General features: G+C 38.7%; 1 protein-coding gene across 2 annotated transcripts in view; it reads right to left on the bottom strand.

Moving 5' to 3' along the window:
* Positions 1–23,938, bottom strand: part of PLCL2 (phospholipase C like 2) — a 215,686-nt gene that overhangs the window by 55,229 nt on the left and 136,519 nt on the right. For both annotated transcript variants that reach the window (XM_010377148.2, XM_030933444.1), the window contains exon 4: positions 6,251–6,326. In XM_010377148.2, the coding sequence (XP_010375450.1) occupies positions 6,251–6,326 (76 nt within the window). The remainder of the gene's footprint in view (positions 1–6,250; positions 6,327–23,938) is intronic.

Genomic DNA, 23,938 nt, shown 5'->3' on the forward strand with positions numbered 1-23,938 from the left:
TCACCACAACAGCAACAGGAGGTGGCTATGAAATTATTACAGTAGCAAATTATGTTTTGCAGTTAATTTTAGCAGTTATGAGTTAACAGTGTATCTTATAATTGTTTACATTTTTCTTAACTGTGAACGATGTCATGTATGGGCTTTAAGTGTGTGCATAAGTTTTGATAAATTTTAACTTTTTATAACAGATTTGTGCATTATCTTATGGCAGTAAATGATAAAATAGACTAGTACCTACATATATTTTATGAATTTTTGGCCTATCTTCTTCTTAAATTTTTTGATATTTCCATGCTACATGGTTCATCTGTCTTTTTTCAAATTGTTGTCAACCTCCAAAAAACGTCTCAGTATATTTATTGAAAAAACTCACATATATGTGGACCCAGTGCTGTTCAAACTTGTGTTGTCCAAGGGTCAACCGTATTTTCAAACAGAACACCTGTGAAGTGCTTTCAGAATGAATCTCACAGATGATTTTCTTTACTATGTTGGGCAAGATGATGTGCATGAACCAAGTGACAGATGGTGATGGCTTACTTATCTGATAACCTCAGCTCTTAGGAGCACACTGAGATCTGAGGAGTTTGGAAAAAAAAAAAAAAGTCTCTGAGCAATTAAATCCAGGTAATGTAGGTCTGGCCTGACATTCTGCCGGTTTTCCCCATGCAGGAGTGTGTTGGGGCCTCATCCTCTTTTATGTAAGATAAATTGCTTGGTCACAGGGGAGACATCAACAGCTCAGCAGACTGGAAGCAGCAAATATAAGAGCAAAAAAAAAAGAGCGGTATACAAACAGACAGTTAGAAATACAGTACAAAGTAGTAGGAAGTGAGAGTTTAATGAAAGGAGATGGAATTAAACTATTAACACGACGTCCAGATCTGAACAGTCACAGCAGGCAGGCTGCTGTGTGTGCAGGTGAAGGGGCCTCCAAACTTAAAGCCTTCAAGAAATCACTGCATTAAACTGCAGCATCTCAAGATGACCCTGGGTCTTCAAAACAAATGTTCAAATTATTTTTGGCAAATCAAATTTAAGAAAGCAGGGATGTATAAGATCCACTGAAAATTTCTCATTAAATTGATTAAAATGAAGGGTAATTAAAGCTTTTATTATTAGGAAAGTTATCTTCTTCGATCCCACTTTACTCAGTGATGATGCAACCCTGGCCATGCATGAAAATACGTTGGAGCTTTTAGCAAAGAAGCTTCCATTTAAAGAGGTCTGGGGAGGGCTGGGTCATCTTTCATTTAGTTTGATCCTCCCTCCTAACAGTCATTCTGAAAGTGCACAGAACAGATTCTCCTGTCAAAAGAGGAACCAGGCTCTCATCCTCCCAGGCATGCAGGCATCACCTCTGCCTGGGGCATGCCCATGAACACAGGGAAGCCAGCAGGGGTCCTTTGCAGGCTCTCTGCCCCTCTGCAACCTAACACTGTCCCAGGTCTTGTGGGTGTGGGATCACATTTTTGGGAACATCCTCAGTTCCTGCGGCAGCTTTTGTCCCTTGATTCCTTCCTTTTTTTTCCCTTCAAATTTAGTTTTTATTTTTACTAGAATTATGCATGTATATAAAGAACCAAATAATTGTCCACAATTCTCCCTCCCTAGAAGCAGTCACATTCAACATCTTCAGCTGATTATTTCCCTTCTTTAGTATTTATGTTCATATTTCTAAGTAACATGCTTATATTGTTTACTTAGAATTGTTTTTCAAGCATCATCTATTAAATTCCCCTATATGAAGGATGAGAATTTTGCTATTTTTAACCTCCCTACTGTCAGGACACAGAGATCTAAGCGTTAATTAATCCAACTTCCAGACAGTTTCTCTCTTTTATCACTAGCTTTATCCCAGTTCCCAGAGGTACCCAGTCACCAGGTTAGATCTGAGCTGGTGGCTGGCCTGTGAGTCACATCAGGCCCCTCAAAACCAGCTTTAGATTCAGGATCCTGCGTGGGCAGCTAAGCCAATTATCACTTGTTCAGCTGTTACTCAGTTTCTAGAATTTTGTTGCTCCCATTTTCTTTGTCCTTATGGATTTGTGGTTTAAAAAAAAAAACAAAAAACAAAAAAAAAAAAACCCTTTACTATCATTTTAATGAGGTTTTAGAGTAGAGATTAAAAGCATTTGTTAATTCATCATCTTTAACAGGATGTCATTGATTTCTTTTTTTCCTCCTCCAGAGAACAATTTATTTTCCATTTAAAATCACCTGACAGAAACACCTAGCTCATTGAGGGAAAGCAGTTTGGGTTTCCTTCTTGATCATCTTCCTATCCTTTATTAAGCATACCAATTCAGTGACTAGAAAGGAAATTATAATCCAAAAATGGGCTACAGTTTTGGCACTGAAAGAGACAAAGACATAGGTATTAGAAAGTGGAAAAGACTTTTGCTCTGAAAGAATTTGACACATCTTTTCCCAACTTTTATACATTTCTAACAAATGAACTTTCATGATGTTTCTCCCTCTGCAGATTCCTGTTCAGCTCTCCTGCTGGTGTTCCTTACCAATCCCCTACTTGAGAACATGTATGCATGTGTTTGAATTATAGAGACCCACTCTTGTACGGCCACATCACTTCTCACTCCCATGGCGGCCCAGACTCACGCATCCCATCACCCCAGCAGGATCTGATATTTAATCAGTCCCTTTGGCTGGCACTGCTGATCTCTGACTCTGAGCAAAGTCCCCATACTCTTGCCCCTGTCTTGAATCCCCGCTTTCACTTCCTTACCCCCAAAGTTGGTGTTCTCCTATGACACTACTTCCTTGTTTACCTCATCAATGGAAAACACTCCTCTCTTTTTCAGAATTTTTCTAAATGTCACGGCTTTCTGTATTACCTCAGACGAGGAGCCTTTCTCCCTTTCTAAGGTCAAGTGTTTCATGACTGTACTTCATTCCTGACCTCACATCTTTCATCCTGAATCTCTGTCTCATCTATTAATGTCTTCCTCTTCACTGGGTCATTTATAATCTTAGCAACATGGTTTTATTACTAAAATTTCTCTTTTACCCCAACTCTCTGTGCTACCGCATTCTCTTCTTAACAGAGAGGACTATGCAGGCAGGCTGCCTCCAACTGCGCATCTCTGAGTTGTTCCACTGCTCTTCCCGCAGTCCCTTTAGGTCCTCCACTACTGGGATGCATAGGTTCCTAGCCTACCTTGGTTGGAGGTCTTCACTTCTCAGCACTCCTCTCCTGCCACGCTTCCTCTTCCCAGTACTAACATCAGCATACGCATGTCCCTATGTAAAAAATAGATTACACACTTTGGGAGGCCGAGATGGGTGGATCACGAGGTCAGGAGATTGAGACCATCCTGGCTAACACGGTGAAACCCCATCTCTACTAAAAAATACAAAAAACTAGCCAGGCGAGGTGGTGGGCGCCTGTAGTCCCAGCTACGCGGGAGGCTGAGGCAGGAGAATGGCGTGAACCTGGGGAGGTGGAGCTTGCAGTGAGCTGAGATCCGGCCACTGCACTCCAGCCTGGGCGACAGAGCGAGACTCCGTCTCAAAAAAAAAAAAAAAATAGATTACACAGCCAGAAGCCTGAACCCTTCTGAACTGGGGACACTTTTTAACATGTGTTTGGTGGTGGAGGTCTGACTCTTTATTTCCATTCAATTATTTAAATGAGGTTTTAACTAATAAAAATATATGTTTGTGCTTTAACATTTGAAATACATCGAAAATAATCCTCTCTTGCAGCACTTTGGTGACCTATATCTGTTGGCAAGCAGAGTAACAATTACTTATCAAAAGTAAGATCTTACGCAAATGTCTTTTGAGCCCAATATAAATTAGCAATTCTTCATATGACTAATGACTATATGTCCTTACCATAATTGTAAACATGAGAAACAAAAGATCAAGGGACTCTAAAATAAGTACTTGGTATAACAGAAGTGCTGTGTAGGCGTTCAGCAGTAACTGTGAAACCAAAAGATAATCTTTACATGCTTCTAAAGATCTTTAAACCCAGAGCAACTTGAACCATTACACAGTGGTTATTCTTCCCCCATCCTAATCAAAATCCCTAATAGATAAGATTCTTCAGCTTTTTAAGTACAAACACATGTATCCCTTACTGAAATCAAACATAAACAGAAAGCCACATTATACTCAAAATTATCAAATTTCATAAACCAGTGAATTGACAATAACTCAAATTGTTGAATGATTTTTTTTTCTGATAAACAGTTCTTTTTTCAAATTCCACAAAGGTCACAATTTTCATAGCAATACATGCATTGAATGGAATCAAATAATTAAAATCAAATCATATTTAGTCAGTTAATATTTGGGCAACTACTCTGCGCAGAATGTTAGAACAGATGTCATGTGTAAGATACAGAGAGCAACTTGATATACAATCTTAGTGCTTTAGGAGGTTATTATCCTGTTTACAAGATGGAATGCATTAATAAAATACACAATAACTGAAGAAGCCCTACCAACTGAAGCAAATTAAAGGTTTAAAGGGCTCAATAGAATGCTTTAGGTAACATAAATCCTGGAATCTTGAAAGGTCTCCTAGAAGACTGTTGAGATAATTGAAAAAGAAGAAAGTACAGATTGGCAGAGAGGACAGAGAAAGAAGTCTCAGCAGATGAGTGGTATGCGAAAATCTGATTAAGTAAAAACACAGGGAATGGGGACAGGCAGCCCGAAGCAGAGGGTGGATGGTTCACCATCCCTTCCCTTCCTTCCTCACTCTCCAGAAGCACCTTCCTTATCTATTGTCAACTGCCTCCCATCAAGTCTGCCCACGGACATGCTCTGCACACAGCTATTATGGTCAGTACCTGAAAGCTCAGGCCCTCTCCTGTTCTACACAAACACCAATGTCTCCCCAGTGCCTCACACACCAACTTGAGAATCCTGAGTAACACACAGTAAGTATTCAATATATTTACTGTGTTTACTTCCATATCTCCTGTTCAATTTGAAGGCTCCAGAAGGTAACCAATCATTGTTTTTTCATGTTTTGGTATGCAAGGGCTACCATGTACCTTTCACATACAGAAGTTCAAAACACACCTATTAAATGAATGAACAGATGATTTAATAAACTGTATATAATATTGGCAAAATGGTGGGCTTGTTGGTAGATGACCTCACTCCTCCTGGTGAGGTTAGGAGTTTAGATTTGTTATCAGAGACCCTGCTAAGCAACTGGATGGTTTTGTACAGGACAGTGACATGATAAAAATTGTGTTTGAAGAACTTGTTTTAAATGTAGATTGTAGGGAGAGTTAGCCTGGAAAGGACTAGAAATTGGAAGATCATTCTGCTAACAACATTTGCTGATAAGATTAGTAAAACAAGATGGGGATTGTGGAGTTTGTTGATTAGTCACTAATATGAATACTCTTTCAATAGATACTGGGAAAAAATATCACACATATCCTTATCTTCGATCTATTTTAAACAAGTTCATTTCTGAGATACGGGATTTTTTTTTTCAGAGTAGGCGATTTAGTTTTTTAGTTTTAAAGAATAGCAACTAAAAAGCCTTAGAAAGTCAGGACAGTTTTTTTTTTTTTTTTAAATGACTTGAAAATATTCTCTATATTAGAATCTCCCAAATCAACACTCAAAACATTAGAAAATTAAAAGAACTCCATTTTGTGTATTTTTATTACAATGCAGAATACTGAATTTTTTGGTTTTACCACAGCTAAAATTAACTGGATGATTGTTTACATAAGAAGAATTTTATAATCTGGTATAACATTTGGATGTTAAATTAATGAATTTATCAGCACTTGAAAATGCCAGTGTCTTAAAAAGTGTCAGGAGGTTGTAACTGGTACCCATCTCCTTTACAAGAAGCCATTCTCCCTCTGCTCAAGCCTTACCTATCCTACTGTGTACTAGAGTCACAGGTGACCAGCAGGAGCTTTGGCAACACAGTTAACACTGAAGAAGAGATTAGTGCAGAGTTTCTCAATCTTGGCTGTACATTAGAAACACCTGGGAATTTAAAATAGTTATTAATTCCCAGCTCCACACCTCAGACCAATGTTGATGTATTCTGAATGGTCCCCTCAGGTGAGTTTGTTACCTAATGCTGAGAACCACTGAATTGGTATTTTCTTTAGCTGTAGAAAAACAATTTTCTTATTTGATTTTCTTGATATAGCATCCAAAAAATGAGATAGTTTTGGGGCAAAGTATATGATGCTATTAATTTTATTTTAAAGAGAGGAAACAAACTTTCACTTACCTGCCTTCTGACAATGTACAATCTTTTCATATACAGCATCTGCATTTTCAATCAACGCCTTGAGGGACTGAATCATCTGCAAAGGGAACATTCAGACATGAGATTACACCTGACAACTAGACACCCTCCTGCATTCATGCACAAGACTCTTCTCCTAAAACAGGCTGATACGATGATATCAAACGCTTTTTTATCTGACTTTCCACTACTCAACTTCAAATGTGCATGTGAAAAATGATAAAATCACGCATCCCCACATAGTGATTAAAACAAGATGTGAATAGTATTACTTTCCAAGTACAGTGAGGCTATTACAACACTGAACTTGAACCCTGAGCTAATAGTGAACTGAGTTCATTTCAGCGTGAAAAGCTACAAATATGCATGCAAATCTGATCTGAGTTTTAAACTGTATTTTTGGTTATCCATTTTAACAAAATTTTCAACTTCATCTTATAGAAAACTTCAACACCTACACACTTCACTCATTTTAGCCAAAATGTCTTCATTTGAAATTCAGTTTAAAACATAGAATGAGAATTAAAAAATAGCATTTGTTTGATACCATCCATCACTAATAGTACCTCTAAAACTAGTAGTTTTATGTTCCTATTAGTGGTTTTTAAAATGTTCAAATTTGAATTCTTATTCCAAATTGCATGTGCTTGTTTTAAGAGCTCAAGCTTGAAGAAGAGAAAGAATGAGTGAACAGCTGATCCATTATTTTACTCACCAAAAAGCTAGGAAAAGATCCCTCTGAAGTAATCTTGTTGGCTCTAAAATGATTATGAAAAGGAAATGGGATAGCCAGAAACAACCCTCATGGCTCAAATGGGTACAATTATGATAACTGCCTTAGTATAAATTCTACATATTTTTATTTAAATGTCCAAATATTTTGCATTATAATATTACTCATCTATTTGACATGACCATCATATTTTAAGTAATAAACACCCATCCATTCCTTTCATTTCTGTCTCATTTCTTATTTATTTATTTTTTAAAGAGACACGGTCTGTTCTGTCAGCCAGGCTGGAGTGCAGTGGTGCATTCATACCTCAGTGCACTCTCCAACTCCTAGGCACAAGTAATCCTCCAGCCTCCATCTCCCAGGCAGCTGGGACTACAGGTGTGTGCCACCATGCCTGGCTAATTTTTAACATTTTCTATAGAGATGGGATCTTGCTATGTTGCCCAGGCTGGTCTTATACTCCTAGGCTCAAGTGATCTTCCCACCTCGGCCTCCCAAGTACTGGGATTACAGGCATAAGCCACCGCACCTGGCCTGCCTTATTTTTCTTTATAGCATTTATCACTAACTGCCCTAGCAATTATTTTATAGTAACTAAATATATGTATGTTGGATTATTTGTATAACTCAAAAACCACCATATTTTGGTAAGTTATACTTATTTAAAATATAACCAACATGTCTCTTAAAAAGTGTACTGGCTTCTTAAGGTTAGTCAAACAGTATTTATCAACTTGTACAGTTCTAAAAAAATGGTAAACATCAAAAGTTTAAAGGCCAAGGTAGGCATTTATTTACACCTTCATAATGTATCTTTAATCATCACTGGGGTCTACTGCAGGCAGCCCCTGTGTGGAAACCAGGGATACCTGACCTACAGGATACAACCCCTGTCCTCAAGAAGTCCACATCCTAGGGCAGAGTTTGCACTTTGGAATTCAGTATTTTCAAATTCATTCTTCAAGATCTGAGTCATTCCTGTAAATTAAAATATTCTATTTTACAGCTTGACATATTGAACAGGCAGCGATACAAATGAACCGTTAAGAACTTTATTATACTGATATAAAGTCGTTTGTGCCATTACATAATTTGCATACTGAAAAGGTTCATACCGTCATCAGTAACCTTTTTCAGCTTTGATGTCAAGCCAAATGAGAGATATAAAGAAGCAAGGACTTCTTCAACCAAGGATGGTGATTGTCACAGCTTAGTATCAAAGAACTGGCCAACTGTGTCCCCATCATTCAAACAGGAAAAGGAAAAAAAATATGATCAATGAAATGAACCTAGTTATGAAACAAATGAGAACAGGAGCAAAAGCATAAGGAGTGGAGAAGAACAAAACAGCAGCATTAAGCAGAGGCTCACACAAGCAGACAAGAAACTCATCTGGGGAACGGTGTGGCAACAGAAAGAGCACAGATTTACATGGGTTCCAATCCTGGTTCTATTACTCATTAGCTTTGTCATCTAGGACAAGATATTTAACCTCACAAGCCTAATTTCCTACCCATAAAATGAGCTTACTAAAGACATTACACCTCATAATGTGAGGATTAAATGAAAGGATGCGTGAGGAGCGACTGGCGCAATGAAGACACTTTCAAGTGGCAGCTGTCACGGTTGACTCCCCATTTATCCAGGAGGCCTGGCAGAGCATTTTCTGGTAGCCCCAAATTAGCTGAATGCCTTCCTTTCATATGTTCACTGGCAATGTTTCCAATACTCATTACTAATTTTAGTTCCACTTGAAAAGCTGGGTGTGATGAAGCTCAGAGAAACAAGTTGCATTATTATTCTTAGAATCATCTTCCAGTTTAAGTATCACCAAAGGATAAATAATTATGTACCTTCCAGCTATAAAATATATGCAAGGCTGAATAAATGCACATTCATCTCAAGGGTCCAGATACAGAAGCTCATCTGCCTCCTAAATTCTATAACACTTGGAGAATTATTTGTTTATTCTTGGGACAATTGTTTACTGAGGCCCTCTATGTGTGGGACCCTGAGCTAAGGGCTGAGTATGAAGCACATGTACCCTAGAACTTAAAGTATACACATAAAAAAGAACAATTGCTGCACTAGGACTATGGTACAGAAATAAAACAGATGCATAAACAATAACTAAAAAGGTGGGATTGCTATTGTAGCCTGTGAGCTATGGGATGTGATAAAATTAAATACTCTGAAGCTACAGCCCTTTGGTGGGATATTTAATGGTGAAGTACTTGCGGTGTAATGGTATCCATGTTGACACCCACAGAATGATCCACTTGTGGCTTAGATTTCAATACAGGAAGTTCCTCTGCTGATAATGAGAGTGAATATCACCGCTGCCCCCCATTCATGAGTAGTATATAAAATATGAAGATGACTAATACATCAGGGTGGAGAACACTAATAGTGAGAAGCCATTCCTCCTAGGTTTGAAAGTAAACAGCAGGAGGCATTTGCAGACTGTATTAGAGGGAATTCCAGAGGGAACCAGCCTAGGAGAAGGCAGGCCCATAGTAAACAATCAGCAAAGCGTAGACAAGGCAGCAGAAAACACATGCAGACCTCAGCAGAGATGATTCATATTGTCACACCTGTTATGAAATATTTGTACTACTTGCTTCAGAAGGAAGAACTGCCAGTTAGGATCTTTTTATAGTTTTGGGGTACATATTTATTATTAAATTAATGTATGGTTAACAGTTTATAGTTCTTGTTCTTAACAGGCATATATTAATCTTCAACTTTAGCAGTATTGCATAAATTCTCCTTGAGTCTAAGAGCTCCTCTAGGTGCTCTTAAGGAAGCTCTCAGGACTGTAGGCTCCATAGGAACACAGGTGCAGAGTCCAGCAGGCTTAGAGGACAGGTGAGGCGATGGGCCTTCAGGCCCCTGCTCAGCGGACTGATGCTTCCCTTTCATTCTGTCATCAATTATTATTGAACGTAGTGCAATAATACTGAGGATGCAGCAGAGACGACATGGGGCCGCCAGCTGATCTAGCAGGGGCCACTTTCTGTCTGGGTCTACTGCTTTATAACAAGCTGTGATTATAAATAGTACAAGTGTTGGTTGAATGAATCAAGATGAAAGTAATTCAACATCTCTGCATCAAGTATGTACTTGGTGCTTTCTATTGTATTTACTGATCACATTATCCATGTGAGGTGAGTAATTATGAGGTTAGTTTTACAGATGTGAACACTGAAGACCTACCTGAAACGTAAGCAACCTTTCAAGGTCATCTGGTACTATAGGTAAAATAACTCTAATTAGTAAGTCATGAAACTGGTATTCTGTATGGTCTTGAAGCCTCTGCTTTTTCCACAAAACCACGATAGCGGAGGAAATTTTGTAACTCCTAAAAGGTGCTACACACAATATAGTAATCTCATCTCAGCTACTAACATTGACCCAAAGTTTTTTTTCAGAATATTTCTATAAAGCAGTTTGAGAAAACATTTTAAAATGACAGCAATAAATTACTTGTCTCTATTTTACAATTCATTATTATAAATAATAAATAATTTATATTTAATGTGAAACTACTAGGATAGGCATCTGAGTAGACAAAAGCAGATGTGTGGGTAGTAATACCAATGCATGAGCCAAAGGAAAAAACTACTTTATCTTGTTTTCTCTGTGTATATTACATTGATATGTCACTAATGAATGCAAAGCCAAGTAGAGTGGTTAATTATATAAGCATTATCTGCATTAATGCAAATGCATGAATTTCATCTAGCCCCTATAAACACACAGGTGTAAGTCTTGGCACAGCAATCAGACACCCTGCTGCCAGCCTGAGTAACTCGCCACATGGATGCTTATATTGTTTTTTCCAGGGCAAGATGCTTTTATATAGTTGTTGCTAATGGATTTTCTATTAGTGGCCTGTTACCAGTACCTCCTACATTTCTGGAACTAAAGTGTTTGGAAAATCTATGGATTTAACATAGCCTAGAAATCTATTTCATAAATTTGATCACCTCTAATATAAGATTTTAAAACAGAATTTGAGCAGATGAAAAGCAGGAAATTTCAACTAAAGGCAAAGTAAAAATTAAAATTTATATTTTATTAAGCTGGAAAGAAACCAGAAATGCCTTCCATCAGAGTGCTACGTTTTGAAAGTAACTCCCACGTCAGTGTAAAGTAAACTTCTCTGCTTATAGACACAGCTATGAGAAGGGTTATTATAATAGAAGTAGATTATATATTACTAGATTTCCATAGACTGCTCTTCATATTCTGTTTTGAAACTTGCTTATCAACTAGGAAAATTCCGTTTTCAGAATAAGCAAGTCTGTGATTTTATATAAGGATCTTATATCTGATTTCAGACAATTCACTGAATTGCTCTTCATCTTAAGAATACAGATTTTGTTAATAATTATAAAAGAAGTTTGTCAATAATTTTAAATACTTGGGTGAAAGAAGTTTTAGTAATAACATCTTCTGAATTATAGATTATTTCCCCTTTATCTTGTTTCGAATCTCAGTTTCAGACAGAAAATCCCAACCTCAAAACTCCTTTCTTTGCCTGTCCTACTCAACACAGATGTGACTACTGCATCTTCTCTTGTAGCTGTTTCTAACGAAGTTACAAAGTCTTAGATGTCCTAAAGTTGCTATAAAAGAAAAATGCTAGAGAGTAAAAAACTTTGTTCTTTCACACGGATTCTATGATTACTTGACACATAACAGGGAAGTATCTTTCCAAACTCAAAAAATGTAAAGATTACCATTCTCAAACATGCCAATGGACTTACAACAGTGATGGACTATACACCTGCCCCTAACCACTGAATGCCCCCAAACTGCCATGACCACCTTGGAGATCCATGATAGGCCTCAGTGGACCAGTAACACCCAGGTAGCAAGATGTGGCTTCAGGCACCACCAGGCTCAGGATGACCTTGGGAGGATTGGACCAAAGCAGGACTTGCTTCTCTGGACTCCAGGGGTGAATACAAAACAGCAAATGTGATCGTGGATAAGGTTTTCAGAAAATAGGAACTAATTCAATCCAAAGTAATTTTTTCCCATCTAGTCAGAATTTTCTGAATGGCAGCCTCTGTTATGGTTTAAATGTGTCCCCTTCAAAATTCAAGTGTTGCCAATGTGATTGTATTAACAGGCAGGGCCTTTAAAAGGTGATGAAGCCATGAGGGCTCCTCCCTAGTCAATGGGATTAAGGTCCTTATAAAAGAGGTTTCACACAGCGTTCAGCTAGTGTGCCCTTTTGTCTCGCGCCACATGAGGAGCCAGTCAGAAGACCCTCACCAGATACCGAGCCTTGATTTTGGACTTCCCAGCCTCCAGAATTATGAGAAAATAAATTTCAGTTTTTATAAATTGCCCAGGCTGTGATATTCTGTTTTAAAAGCACAAAATAGACTAAAACAGCCTCTTAAAGCTCAGCGTCCCTGGTAGATGGTCAGCCTTGTACTGTGTGGCCCTGCAAAGCCAGTCAGTTCACTAATGCCATGAATAGGACAGAAAGTAAGATCAAGATGCCCTCAGGAATTTGTAAGCTTTGGTGCTTTTTTCTGAACTCTTGAAAGAAACAGCTCCTGAGTTAGCAATATAATCTGTCTTTTTAACACTTTAAAATAATTATTACTGTGTGGGTGAAGAATTTTGTTTGATTCTAAAACATCAGGATTTAAAACTTCTCAACTGAAATCCAGAGGTAAGTTTTTCCTTTACTAAAGCTGCCAAGTACAGAAAAATCTTACAAAGTTGAACTAATGGAAGAGGCACCATTTATAAAGTTATTGTTGGAAAATACAGCGTACTTTTAAATACTTGAACATAATATAAAAGTCACATATTTAAATTGAAATACTAAAAGATTATTGCTGTAGAGGTCTTTTGCCACCTATGCACTACAATTAAACCCAGCTCCCCTTTTCATCTCACATGGCAGGAGCATTGTGGCTGCAGTCCACCGTGGGAAGGACAGAGAGCTGGTGCCTATCCAGGGGCCGAGGTCTGCCATATCATTAAGAGCTGTGGTCATCCTCTCTTCCAGCAAGGTCACTATGAAAACACTTTCTAAATAACAAACCGTTTCCAGAGTAACTTGTCCTGGGTTTCTTATGAAACTTCATTTCCACTACCACATCTTTCACTACACAATTTATACGGGGGAAAAAACCTATATAAAAGAAAGTTACAGAGAGAACCTGAGATGTGCTTGATAAAAAGTACTACTCAATTGTTAACAAATATATAGAGGAGCATATTTTTGGGTGCTGCCACACACAGAACCCCGCTGCAGGCATGATGCGGAAGGGCAGGACTTGAAATTATGTAAAATATTGTTAAGCTTTCTAGGCATCTCAACTTGTGTTAAAGAATGTAAGGAAACATGGATAGAAAAGGAGTAAGGGCCAGATTGGATTAGATATGAACTTCTACACTGTAGAGTTTGAATTTAATCACAAACCCTTGACAATTTTAAGCAGAGGTGTTGTGATCAAAGTAAAATTTCAGAACTATGAACAAGCATCAGTGTGAAGGAAGAAATGGCAGATGGGGGCACAAAAGTGGGAACATGAAGCAGGTGGGGGCCACCGCTATATGACAGACATGAGAGGCAGCAGAAGGGCTGGAAAGAAAGGATGACATGAAGAGATTACGTGGGGGAGGACTCCAAGGCTGATTTGCTGTGGGCACAGAAGGAAGAGCCAAGATAAGAGAGGAAAACTAGTCAGGATAAGAAAAATTGTAACACACCTTACAGTTATAGAGTGCTTTACAGTTTACAACTAGACATGTTACACACCCCACAGTTACAGAGTGCTTTACAGTTTACAACTAAACATGTTACACACCCCACAGTTGTACAGTGCTTTACAGTTCCTTTAAGTATGTTAACGCTTTTGGGATGTGAACTTCCACCCTAGCTGAATTGAGCTGGTGGTTACAGTAGGGAAGTCTAAGAATCTTGAGTAGCAACCAGAAATTATGTGACAGCTTGGTTCTGGCATTGGATAATCGAAAATTTTCTGCACAGAGGTAGTAGCTGAGATGAAAGAATGTCTACATCTCTGAGGAAGGAATTTTAAAGATGAATGAACATTGCATGATGCTCCAAAATCACTGGAATAAGCAGAGAGAATAATAACTAGTATGACAGGTGCAAGAGTGGTCAGAGGGCAGGAAAAGAACAAGAATGCTAAACATTTACAGATGTGTACAGAGAGAGGGTCTGGAAGGAGGGTGAGTCCACAGTATTGGAAGCTGTGGACCTGGTCATTTGGTGATCTTGAGTAACTGTGAAGAAATATACAGCAAGTCTTCTCTTAACATGAATAGGTTCTTGGAAACTGTGACTTTAAGTGAACAAGGTACAACAAAACCAATTTTACCATAGGCTGACTGATACAAACAAGGGTTAAGTTTCCACAGCGTATTTCTGGTCACAAAAATGTCATCAAACTTCTCGATAAAGATCAAATCACTTCTAATTTTAAATGCTGAAATAAATGCAAACTATACATACATTTAAGAAAGATTAATGAAAACAAGTAAGATCATTATTTACTCAATTTGTGGTGAATTCGTGACAGGAGTCATAGTGGTGGTGTATTAAATCAACAAATGTTTGCAAAATGAAAATTTTCAGAGGAACCTCCTACTACCACACAGCTCAAAAACAGTTAACAAATATTGCTGTGCATTTGGATGATTGCCAAATACCTGATAAATTTTTATTTCCCAATAACTTATATGCATTCATTCATTCATTTATTCATTTTCCAACCCACTTATTCCAGATCAAAGGTGGCCAGAGCCTATCCCAGCAGCTCAGGGTACAAGGCGGAACCCACCCTGGACAGGATGCCATCCCATCTCAGGGCACATCCACACTCACTCACACTGAGACCCTGAAGATTGTCCAGTTCATCTGAAGTTCACATCTTTGGTATGTGGGAGGAAACTGGAGTACCTAGAGAAAACCTACACAGACTTGGGGAGAACATGCAAACTCCATACAAGTGGCCCCAGCTGGGAATCAATTATTTTTTCCCCTTCGATGTTATCACGAAATGATGCTGAACAAAACGACATTATTCAAGGACCTGCTGTAACTGCAGTACGACAGTTCTGCAATCCTAAAACTCACCTCACTATACAAAATTGTGCAATAAAAACCACAGGGCTTATAAGGAAATTGGGTTAGGGGCACAACACTAAAAAATTTGCAGTGACACATAAAAAAAAAAAAAGACATCGAATAAAAACAGTATGACAGTTCTGCATATGTTAAATGGTTAAAGAATGAAAAAATACTACAATCAACGTGGCACTTAACCTTGAAAAAGACCTGAAGGTTGCTGGTGGAAGTGGGTGTTGGAAGAGTTGCAGCTTGTGAGTCACTGTGAAGTGGTGGAAGGAGGGTTATCTGAAATCTAACAGAAAATTGTAACACAAGATGTAGAGGGTGTAGCTCATAACACATTTTGCGAATTGAAGAGTATGGTGGACGTCTGAGGGGTATGTGTGTCATTTCAGTTCACCCAGGTGCAGTTCTGTGCACACAAAATTGTGCATACGCAAATGCAAAATTTTTGGTATGCTCAAATCGTTACTTAACATATAAACTGCATTCAAGCAAGTTTGAATGTTCAAAACAAGTATTTGTAGTATAACTTACTATAGAAGGGAGAATACTTCAAAATATTTCCAAAAAATTTGTTTACAAAATTCTTCTATGCAATTTTATTTGAAGTCTAAGTTAAACTCTCAGTTTCTGCCACATTCAAAGCATGGTTTTGGCATCATACAAGTCTGCCTAAACACTGTATTCAACTATTTTAACGATCATTTCTTGCCAGAGAACAGATGCCAAATGCTATATAAATCTGGAACGAATTATGAATTAAGAGTGACCCAGGGTCCACATGTGGGAAGCTAACTATTCTCTAACTTTTTCCAATATACTCTAACTTTTCATAAAGCTCACTTCAGAGCTAGGGTAGTACCTAAGGGATCAATGTGTCTTTCCTGTTACATAACTTTTACCTAACCCTGATACAGTCTGAACCTCTCATGTACTACATTTCAGATAAAATCCTATATAATAACATCCCGTCTTGTCTGTAGGTATCTAGTTGAATTTTCATATTATAAAAAGCCTCCTCTAACACAATCAATGTCTCTATCACTTCTCACCCTAAATTAATATATAATCATATTCACACACTTAGAAAGGAGCCACATTTCACAGGTTAAACTTTAAGTGCAGTTTCTGAATGTAATCACCATACAAACATAAGATACAGGCATATGCTTACCATATACAAGTGTAACATAGGTGTCTCCTGCATTCACTCAATAACCATTTGGATTCAGCATAACACTCATGAAATAAATAGTATCACGTAGTCAAAAGAACCAGTTTATTGCCTTTGGTTCCTACTTTCTACAGGTGCTGTGTGTCCAATGCGCACTGCACCATTTACAGTTGTGGGTATTTTGAGAGGCACTTCCCACATTAGCCACTAGAAGTCCTTAGTAATACACATTTGTTAGGCTGGGAGGAGAGGAAAAAGGAGCAAAGATAAGGAAAAACAGCACAAAGAGGATAGTGGGCAAAAAACAAAAAAGCACATTTAGAGGATTAAAAGAAAAACAATCGACAAAATCATAGAGGCAGAGCTTAGAGGGATCAAAACAATGAACGCACTAGGGTGATTTATGTCACCAAAAACTGTGCTTTTAAATTAGGTAAGAAATTTTTATTTTTATGCAGACAACTGAATGAGCCATAACGTCACAACCAAACTTAGATTTAAAAGGTATTCACCACTATTTCTAGATTAATTGAGATTTAGCATTACCAGAAGTCTCCATGTATTCCCCAACATATTTAAATAGACCGGAGGCAATAGCTTGGGGAAAATTGAAAAGGGTGCTGGAGGGGTTCCAGTTGTACCAAAAGATTGGTTATGAAGTCAATGAATATACTTTAAATACTTATCCTACTCTACATTTTTGGAAAGTATTTAAAATTTTTAAATTTCAAATTTTAGCTTTTAACCAAAACTTAGTTAAGAAATGTAAGTTATTTAATCTTATTTCAGGAAATAAACAGAATTTCAAAAAACGGAAGGAGTTTTGAATTTGATTTTGTAGTTTCTTGTCCTGAACAATATAATATTCATAGGAAAAGCAAAAAAAAAAAAAAAAAAAAGTTGAAAATTGAGCAACAAAACAGAAGCTAAACTACCCTGCAAAGGAACTCTGCTGCAATTATGAAACTATCCAGAAAAGCTATGTAATAATTTCTACCAGTTTATGTGGTAATTTATTATACTATGCTTTTTTATATGAAGAGACCATGCGCATTTAAATGATAATAATCCTCTTACTTCTCTATTTTATTATCAACCTTACATGACCAGAAGTCTTGTTAGGGGAGAACTTGGTATGCTATATATCATTTTGTACATGATTACTGTGGGAAGCCTTATACAATAGTCTCACATTAAACAATCTACTTTATAGCACGTGATAAATTGCTTTGCACCATACCATGATCACCTCAAGGATGTACACACACAAACCCCATCCTTTCCCAGGTCTTTGGTCATGTCAGCCTCTTAACACTGTAAAACACTTCTCAGCTTTTCTAAGCTACAATAATGATGTGCTTACACGACATCCTCATCCCATCCTAGACAGCACGAAATTTATGTGTGCCTTGTGCTCAAGTATTCTCTACAGTCATGAAAGGAGGAAGGGATGTGGGTAGGTGAAGGGATTTAGCAACTGAGAAGGAACTTTCGATAGGCGCTGTGAGCAGCCAGGTGCAGTCCAGTGAGGATGGAGTCCACAGCCACCTTGCTGGCTTACTCTCCAGTAAGTGCCTGGAAAGAGGGCCCAGGGTCTCAGTGTCCCTCCCTTGGTCTTGGAAATGTTAAAGATAGTGAGTTCAGAGGCTATATCTTGAATAGAGGGTAGTGTCTCCAAAAAAACTGATGAGAATGGTTCAAAACCTGCTCTGAATCATTCCCGTGGGAGGAAAAGGGAACTTGAGCTGGTTAAACCCAATTATTCAGTGAGCAAGCTACTTCTGAAGAGTACATTAGGAACTTCTGGATGCTACATTAACTCTTTCAAGTCACTAAGGACCCTTTAGTTCTGACATGCTCATTTAAAACTATTACTACTAAATTAATTAAATTTCAAAAGATACAATTTGAATTAAACATAGTACCACTTTTATTACTGCCTATTTATATCAAGTCTTTTCTCCAAGGAGATAAAGGTGATTTAGAAACTCCTAATTAACAGAAGGTAATTTAATCATAGTCTTACTGTAAGGTATCATTAGTTTCTCTCAAGTCTGTGATAACTAAGTACAGATGTTAGTTAAAAGAGGAAAGCAACTGAAGACTTCTCTGTAATGAAAAGCAATACTTTTTTTTCAAACACAGCAGAGTGTCCACAGTTCTCCAGGAATAGCGGAGCTGGAAGAATGCATCTGAGCAGCTACTAGAGTATTTACTGTATAAACCCAGCCGTGGTGTTCTTCCTGATGTTGACCACATAACTCACATGTTCTAGTATCTTCCCTTTTCAGAGCAGAGAGACAACTTGCCTAGCAACATGATGGGAAAACTTACCTTTTGCTTTTCATTTTGAACTTTAAACCTGACTTTATGAAATGGTATAACCATGCTCTGTATAAATAACAAAGTGGGTCATCACAAATGTGGCTCTGGAATTTGTAGTGATGTTAAAATAAACTCACACATAGGTCTTCAAGCTTCAGAAGCTATATGCATCCAGCCTTTGAAAACTAATAATGACAATCATAATGACTACGATTTATTCAATATTTATTATGTTCTAGTCTATTTACAGGTATGTAGTCTTATTTATAATCCTTTGAGGTTGTGATCTAATGTCTATTGTAGAGTTTTAAAAATGGGCTTGGGCTGGGCACAGTGACTCACACCTGTAATCCCAGCATTTTAGGAGGTTGAGGCTGGAGGATCGCTTGAGGCCAGGAGTTCAAGACCAGCCTGGGTAACACAGTGAGACCCTATTTCTTAAAAACAAGAAACAGCCTTGTCCCCGGTCACACAAGTAAGCACTAGTGCAGGAGCTAGCTCATTAGCAGGGGCTCATCTATTTCCTAGGGTGCAGTCTTGTGCGTATGTGTTCACACCCCACGCACACCTACCTGGGTGGTCTGTGAATACATCACTGTTCTTATTAAGATGTGCCCTTTGCAAAACATGCCAGGGAATATCTTCTGTTGCCCTGGGAGCCAGTTCATGGTGGCAGGTGAGATAAAGAGGAAGACAAGGATTTCCCAAGGCGGAGCTGGAGCTGGTGGATGCTGTGTGTGGTTGAGGGAAAGGGGAGCCAAGGCTTTCTTCCCTGGGAGATGTGGTTTGGCTCACTCACCAGGGTCAGTAGGTGTTGGGGAGTGGGGGCCTGTAGCAGCTGGGGGAAAGTGGCTATCTGGCTTTCAAGAATTTCTCTGCTCAGCTCAAATGGAGCCTATCCCCACCTAAGGCTTCCCTTTTCTCGTGTGACCCCAGTCCATGTGCTAACATCATTGCACACCACAGCCTCTGACTATCAGCTCACGCAACAACTGATTTATGAGCATGCTTGGGAAAAATCATAAAACACTGTACACATATGAGGGATGTTCCCACCTCAGGTGGCTTAACTGCACCAGGTTGCTCTCCTGTCATAGCCAGGTGAATAACTAGGGGCTCTCACATTTTCCTCCTCCTCTCTTCTGCACTAAGCTCTTCTATACAGTTTTTTGTGTTTTTTTTTTTTTGTTTGTTTGTTTGTTTGTTTTTTTTTAAGGACATATGAATCTTTAAGGAGGGAATTTCAGATAGGATAAAGGATCCTCTGGTAAAAGGTGGGGAGACATCTAGGGTCTGAAAAAGAGGTAAAAGATCCAGGAGCTGGAATGCTCAGATCTTCCTTCTCAGGACTGGTGTCTCCAGCCTCTGGTCCCTCTCTCCCTACAAGCATCTGGAGCTGCCCAGCACCTCAGGCATCCTCCTCTTCTTGGACTAGCAAAGCCAGCCCTCACTGTCTTAGAATGTGAGTGCTTCCATACAGACCTAAGACTACAAGAGCGGCCACTCCACCCTCTGCTCCCCCTGCTCCCAGGCTTTTTGTGTGCATGGAAATAAAAATCAAGTTCGGGGAATACAGGGACATATGGGAAAGACATGTATGGTAAGAAGGGCACCTGATATCTGTGTCCTGGAGATCAAGGTTATTTTCATTCATTCACCAAAAATGGATTTTGAGTACCTGCTGTGTGCCAGGCTCTGCTGTCGGTGCTGAGAACGCATTGTTGAATAGGATACATGGGCCCTGTTACCCTGGAGCTCAGATTTCAGGGAGAGGAAGAGAGGTACTTTTAAAAAAGGAATCCCCAGCACTTTGGGAGGCCAAGGCAAGAAGACTGTTTGAGCTCAGAATTTCAAGGCCAGCCTGAGCAACATGGCAAAACCCCATCTCTGCAAAAAAACAAAACAAAAAAATGAGCCGGGCATGCTGGTGCATGTCTGTAGTCCCAGCCAATCAGGAGGCTGAGGCAGGAGAATTGTTTGAGCCCAGGAAGCAGAGGCTGCAGTGAGTCAAGAGCTCATCACTGCAATCCAGCCTGGGTAACAGGAGTGAAACCCTGTCTTAAAAAGAAAAAAAAAAGGATCAAGCTAATGAATGTATAATTATAAGTTGTGAAAAGTGTAAGAAGGAGGTGAAGAGCATAAACAACAGTAAGGTGTGGGAATCCACACAGGCTTCAGAGCATCTTTCCCATTCCTCAGGTGGGAGAGGGTTTCATGGGAGGGTTTCATAGTCTCCACCTCCAGCACTTTTATAATCCCTTCCTTTAAATTGACTGTGGTTAGCACAGCCTGGATTTTACAGTTTGAGAGAAAGTCCTCCTCCTTGCCTTAGGAAAGGGTGAGAGGAAACGAGAGGTTTTCAGAGACAATGCAGAACTGCTCACTAACTCTACCCTCCCTTCTCTCCACCCAGTCCTTCAGCTCCTTAGCAAGAAAAGGTTGATTTTCGCTGAGAGAAGGGTACTATTTAAACTCAATTCTTGGACTGGCTCATTTTTAATGCCTCATTACCAAGCAGCACAACCATGGTTATACATAAACACTAAATATGTGTGAAGTTAAATTAGTCACAAATGTTATTGAGTCGTACCACACAGCTCAGGTGGATTGTCACCACTTCCCACTGACATAGCATGCTTGCCTCACAGGCACTATAAAAATCAAAGCAAACATTAATTTCCACTGGCTTTTTCCTCTTTTAGTTTCCACCTCTTGTTTCTTCAGGTTTCTGACCGTAACAGTTAGTAGGACCACATTCGGGCTCATTGCTTTTTCCAGCAGAGGAGTGCTCAGGGAATGATAACTGTCTCCTCCTTCCTACCAGGTTAACAATTTGAATCCCATTCTTATGGATCAAAATTCAAAATGCAGTGAGTACATTTTAAAGGAAAGGAAGGAAGAAAGGAAAGAAAGGAAAAAGAAAAAGAAAAAAGAGAGAAAGAGAAAGTCATAATTTAGGTTGGCAAAGGTGACTTTGAAAATCACTGTATCGGCCGGGTGCGGTGGCTCAAGCCTGTAATCCCAGCACTTTGGGAGGCCGAGACGGGCGGATCACAAGGTCAGGAGATCGAGACCCTCCTGGCTAATACAGTGAAACCCCGTCTCTACTAAAAAATACAAAAAAACTAGCCGGGCGAGGTGGCGGGCGCCTGTAGTCCCAGCTACTCGGAGGCTGAGGCAGGAGAATGGCATAAACCTGGGAGGCGGAGCTTGCAGTAAGCTGAGATCCGGCCACTGCACTCCAGCCCCGGCGACAGAGCAAGACTCCGTCTCAAAAAAAAAAAAAAAAAAAAAAAAAAAAAAAGGAAAGAAAATCACTGTATTAAAAGACCCTAAGGACTTTTATCCAATCCACTTTTGGAAGTGTTGGCAAATTTGTTCTGTATAGAGCCAGACAGTAAACACTGTAGGCTGCTAGGCTTAGGCTTAGTTTCTGTCGCAACTACTCTACTCAACTCTGCCACTGTAGTGAGAAGGCAGTCATTGACAGTATTTAATGGAGGTGGTTGAGCTCCAAAAACACTTCATTTATGGAGAGCAAAATTTGAAGTTCATATGACTTTCATATCACAAGATATTATTTTTTATTTTTCTAATCAATTAAAAACGTAAGAAACATTCTCAGCTTTCAGACTATACAAAAACAGGTGTTTCCCAGCTCCTGTTCTAAAATGTTACATGATGCCATCACTTGGTAAAACTGGACTGAAAGTACTTGAGATAATATAGTTTGATATGCTACATGCACTTTTTAGGAAAGAACATGAAAAATCAAGTGTAGTTGGTATTTTAAAAGAATAAACATATATCATGATATATTTGGCCAAAAAATTTTGGCTATGGAGAATTCTAACATTTAACAATAAAGACAGGGCTTAGTTTTAGGAAAACAGCTTAAAATTCATACCATCCCAGTTATATTTAGCTAAATAATGAAATAGCTATTTCTATTTACAAAGAATTTATTTTGTTTTTTCTAATACAAGATAAATTATCGATTTATTTATTTATTTATTTATTTATTGAGACAGGGTCTCAGTCTGTCACCCAGGCTGGAGTGTAGTGGTGTGATCTCAGCTCACTGCAACCTCTGTCTCCTGGGTTTAAGCGATCCTCCCACCTCAGCCTCCTGAGTAGCTGGGACTACAGGCATACACCATCATGCCTGGCTAATTTGTGTAATTTTAGTAGAGATGGAGTTTCACCATGTTGGCCAGGCTGGTCTCAAACTCCTGGAGTAAGTCTGCCTCGGCCTCCCAAAGTGTTGGGATTACAGCATGAGTAATCTGTCCCAGATAAGTGATTTAAAAGCTAACGTTATTTCATGCCACAGAAGTACATAAATGATGGTATGCTTCCATCTGATGTCTCTCCAGTGTCAGAATATAATTACAAAGAAAACTAGAATGATCAACATTGATTTCAAAGAAAATATCTGAATTAAATATTTCTGTAGGTAGGTGAATAATCTCATATAAAATCTCCATATAAAAATCCCTAACATTTAGCCCTAAAGATCTGACTAACACTAATGTGGTAGGGACACAAATGTTTTAAACTACTTAACATGTTAGTTTTAAGCTAATTGGTAATTAAATTTGTTGAGTTAAACTTAACTCTGAGCACATCATATTGTCCACCCACTGTGTGAGAGTAATTTTCTTATGGCTCAGAATTTTAAATGCCCTAATTAAGTTAGAAAAGGCTTAAAAACATTATTAAATGCTATTTTTTATTCCTGATAAATTCATCTGGTAGTAAAATCAGCTTATTGGTATTAAAAGAGGTTATTTTGGTGGGGTGCGTGGCATTAATTATCTCACAGCAATCTGGGGGAACAGAAGTGAAGATAATGAAAAACAGGAGCTGTTAAATAAACTAACAAGTGACAATTCCCATAGTCCCCACTGACAGAGCAGTTACTGTGCAGGAGGGACTCACCCTCTAGACAAGTGTGCTGCTCTGAGAGGTTTGGTGAGGGCGATGGTGAGTCTTCCCACTCATGTGAAAATGAGAGGCAGTGCTGAATTGTATCTCCTATGAACATGAGGTCAAATGTAACATAACAACAAAATATGAGCTTCAAAGCTTATGAAGTATCAAATGTTATTTATAGAAATATCAGCTGTGGAGAAAAATCACTACCTCATTATTCAAAAGGTTGTGAAGAAACACCTTAGAATTTTTTTCCAGGTCATGACTATGGACATGACAGACAGGAAAAAGGGTCAGAAATGAGCATACCTTACTGCCAGAAGGTGGCCCAAGTAGTTGTCAACAATCACATTTACAAAACAATTC

This window comes from Rhinopithecus roxellana, chromosome 1 (assembly GCF_007565055.1).
Source record: "Rhinopithecus roxellana isolate Shanxi Qingling chromosome 1, ASM756505v1, whole genome shotgun sequence".
Classification (NCBI taxonomy): domain Eukaryota; kingdom Metazoa; phylum Chordata; class Mammalia; order Primates; family Cercopithecidae; genus Rhinopithecus; species Rhinopithecus roxellana.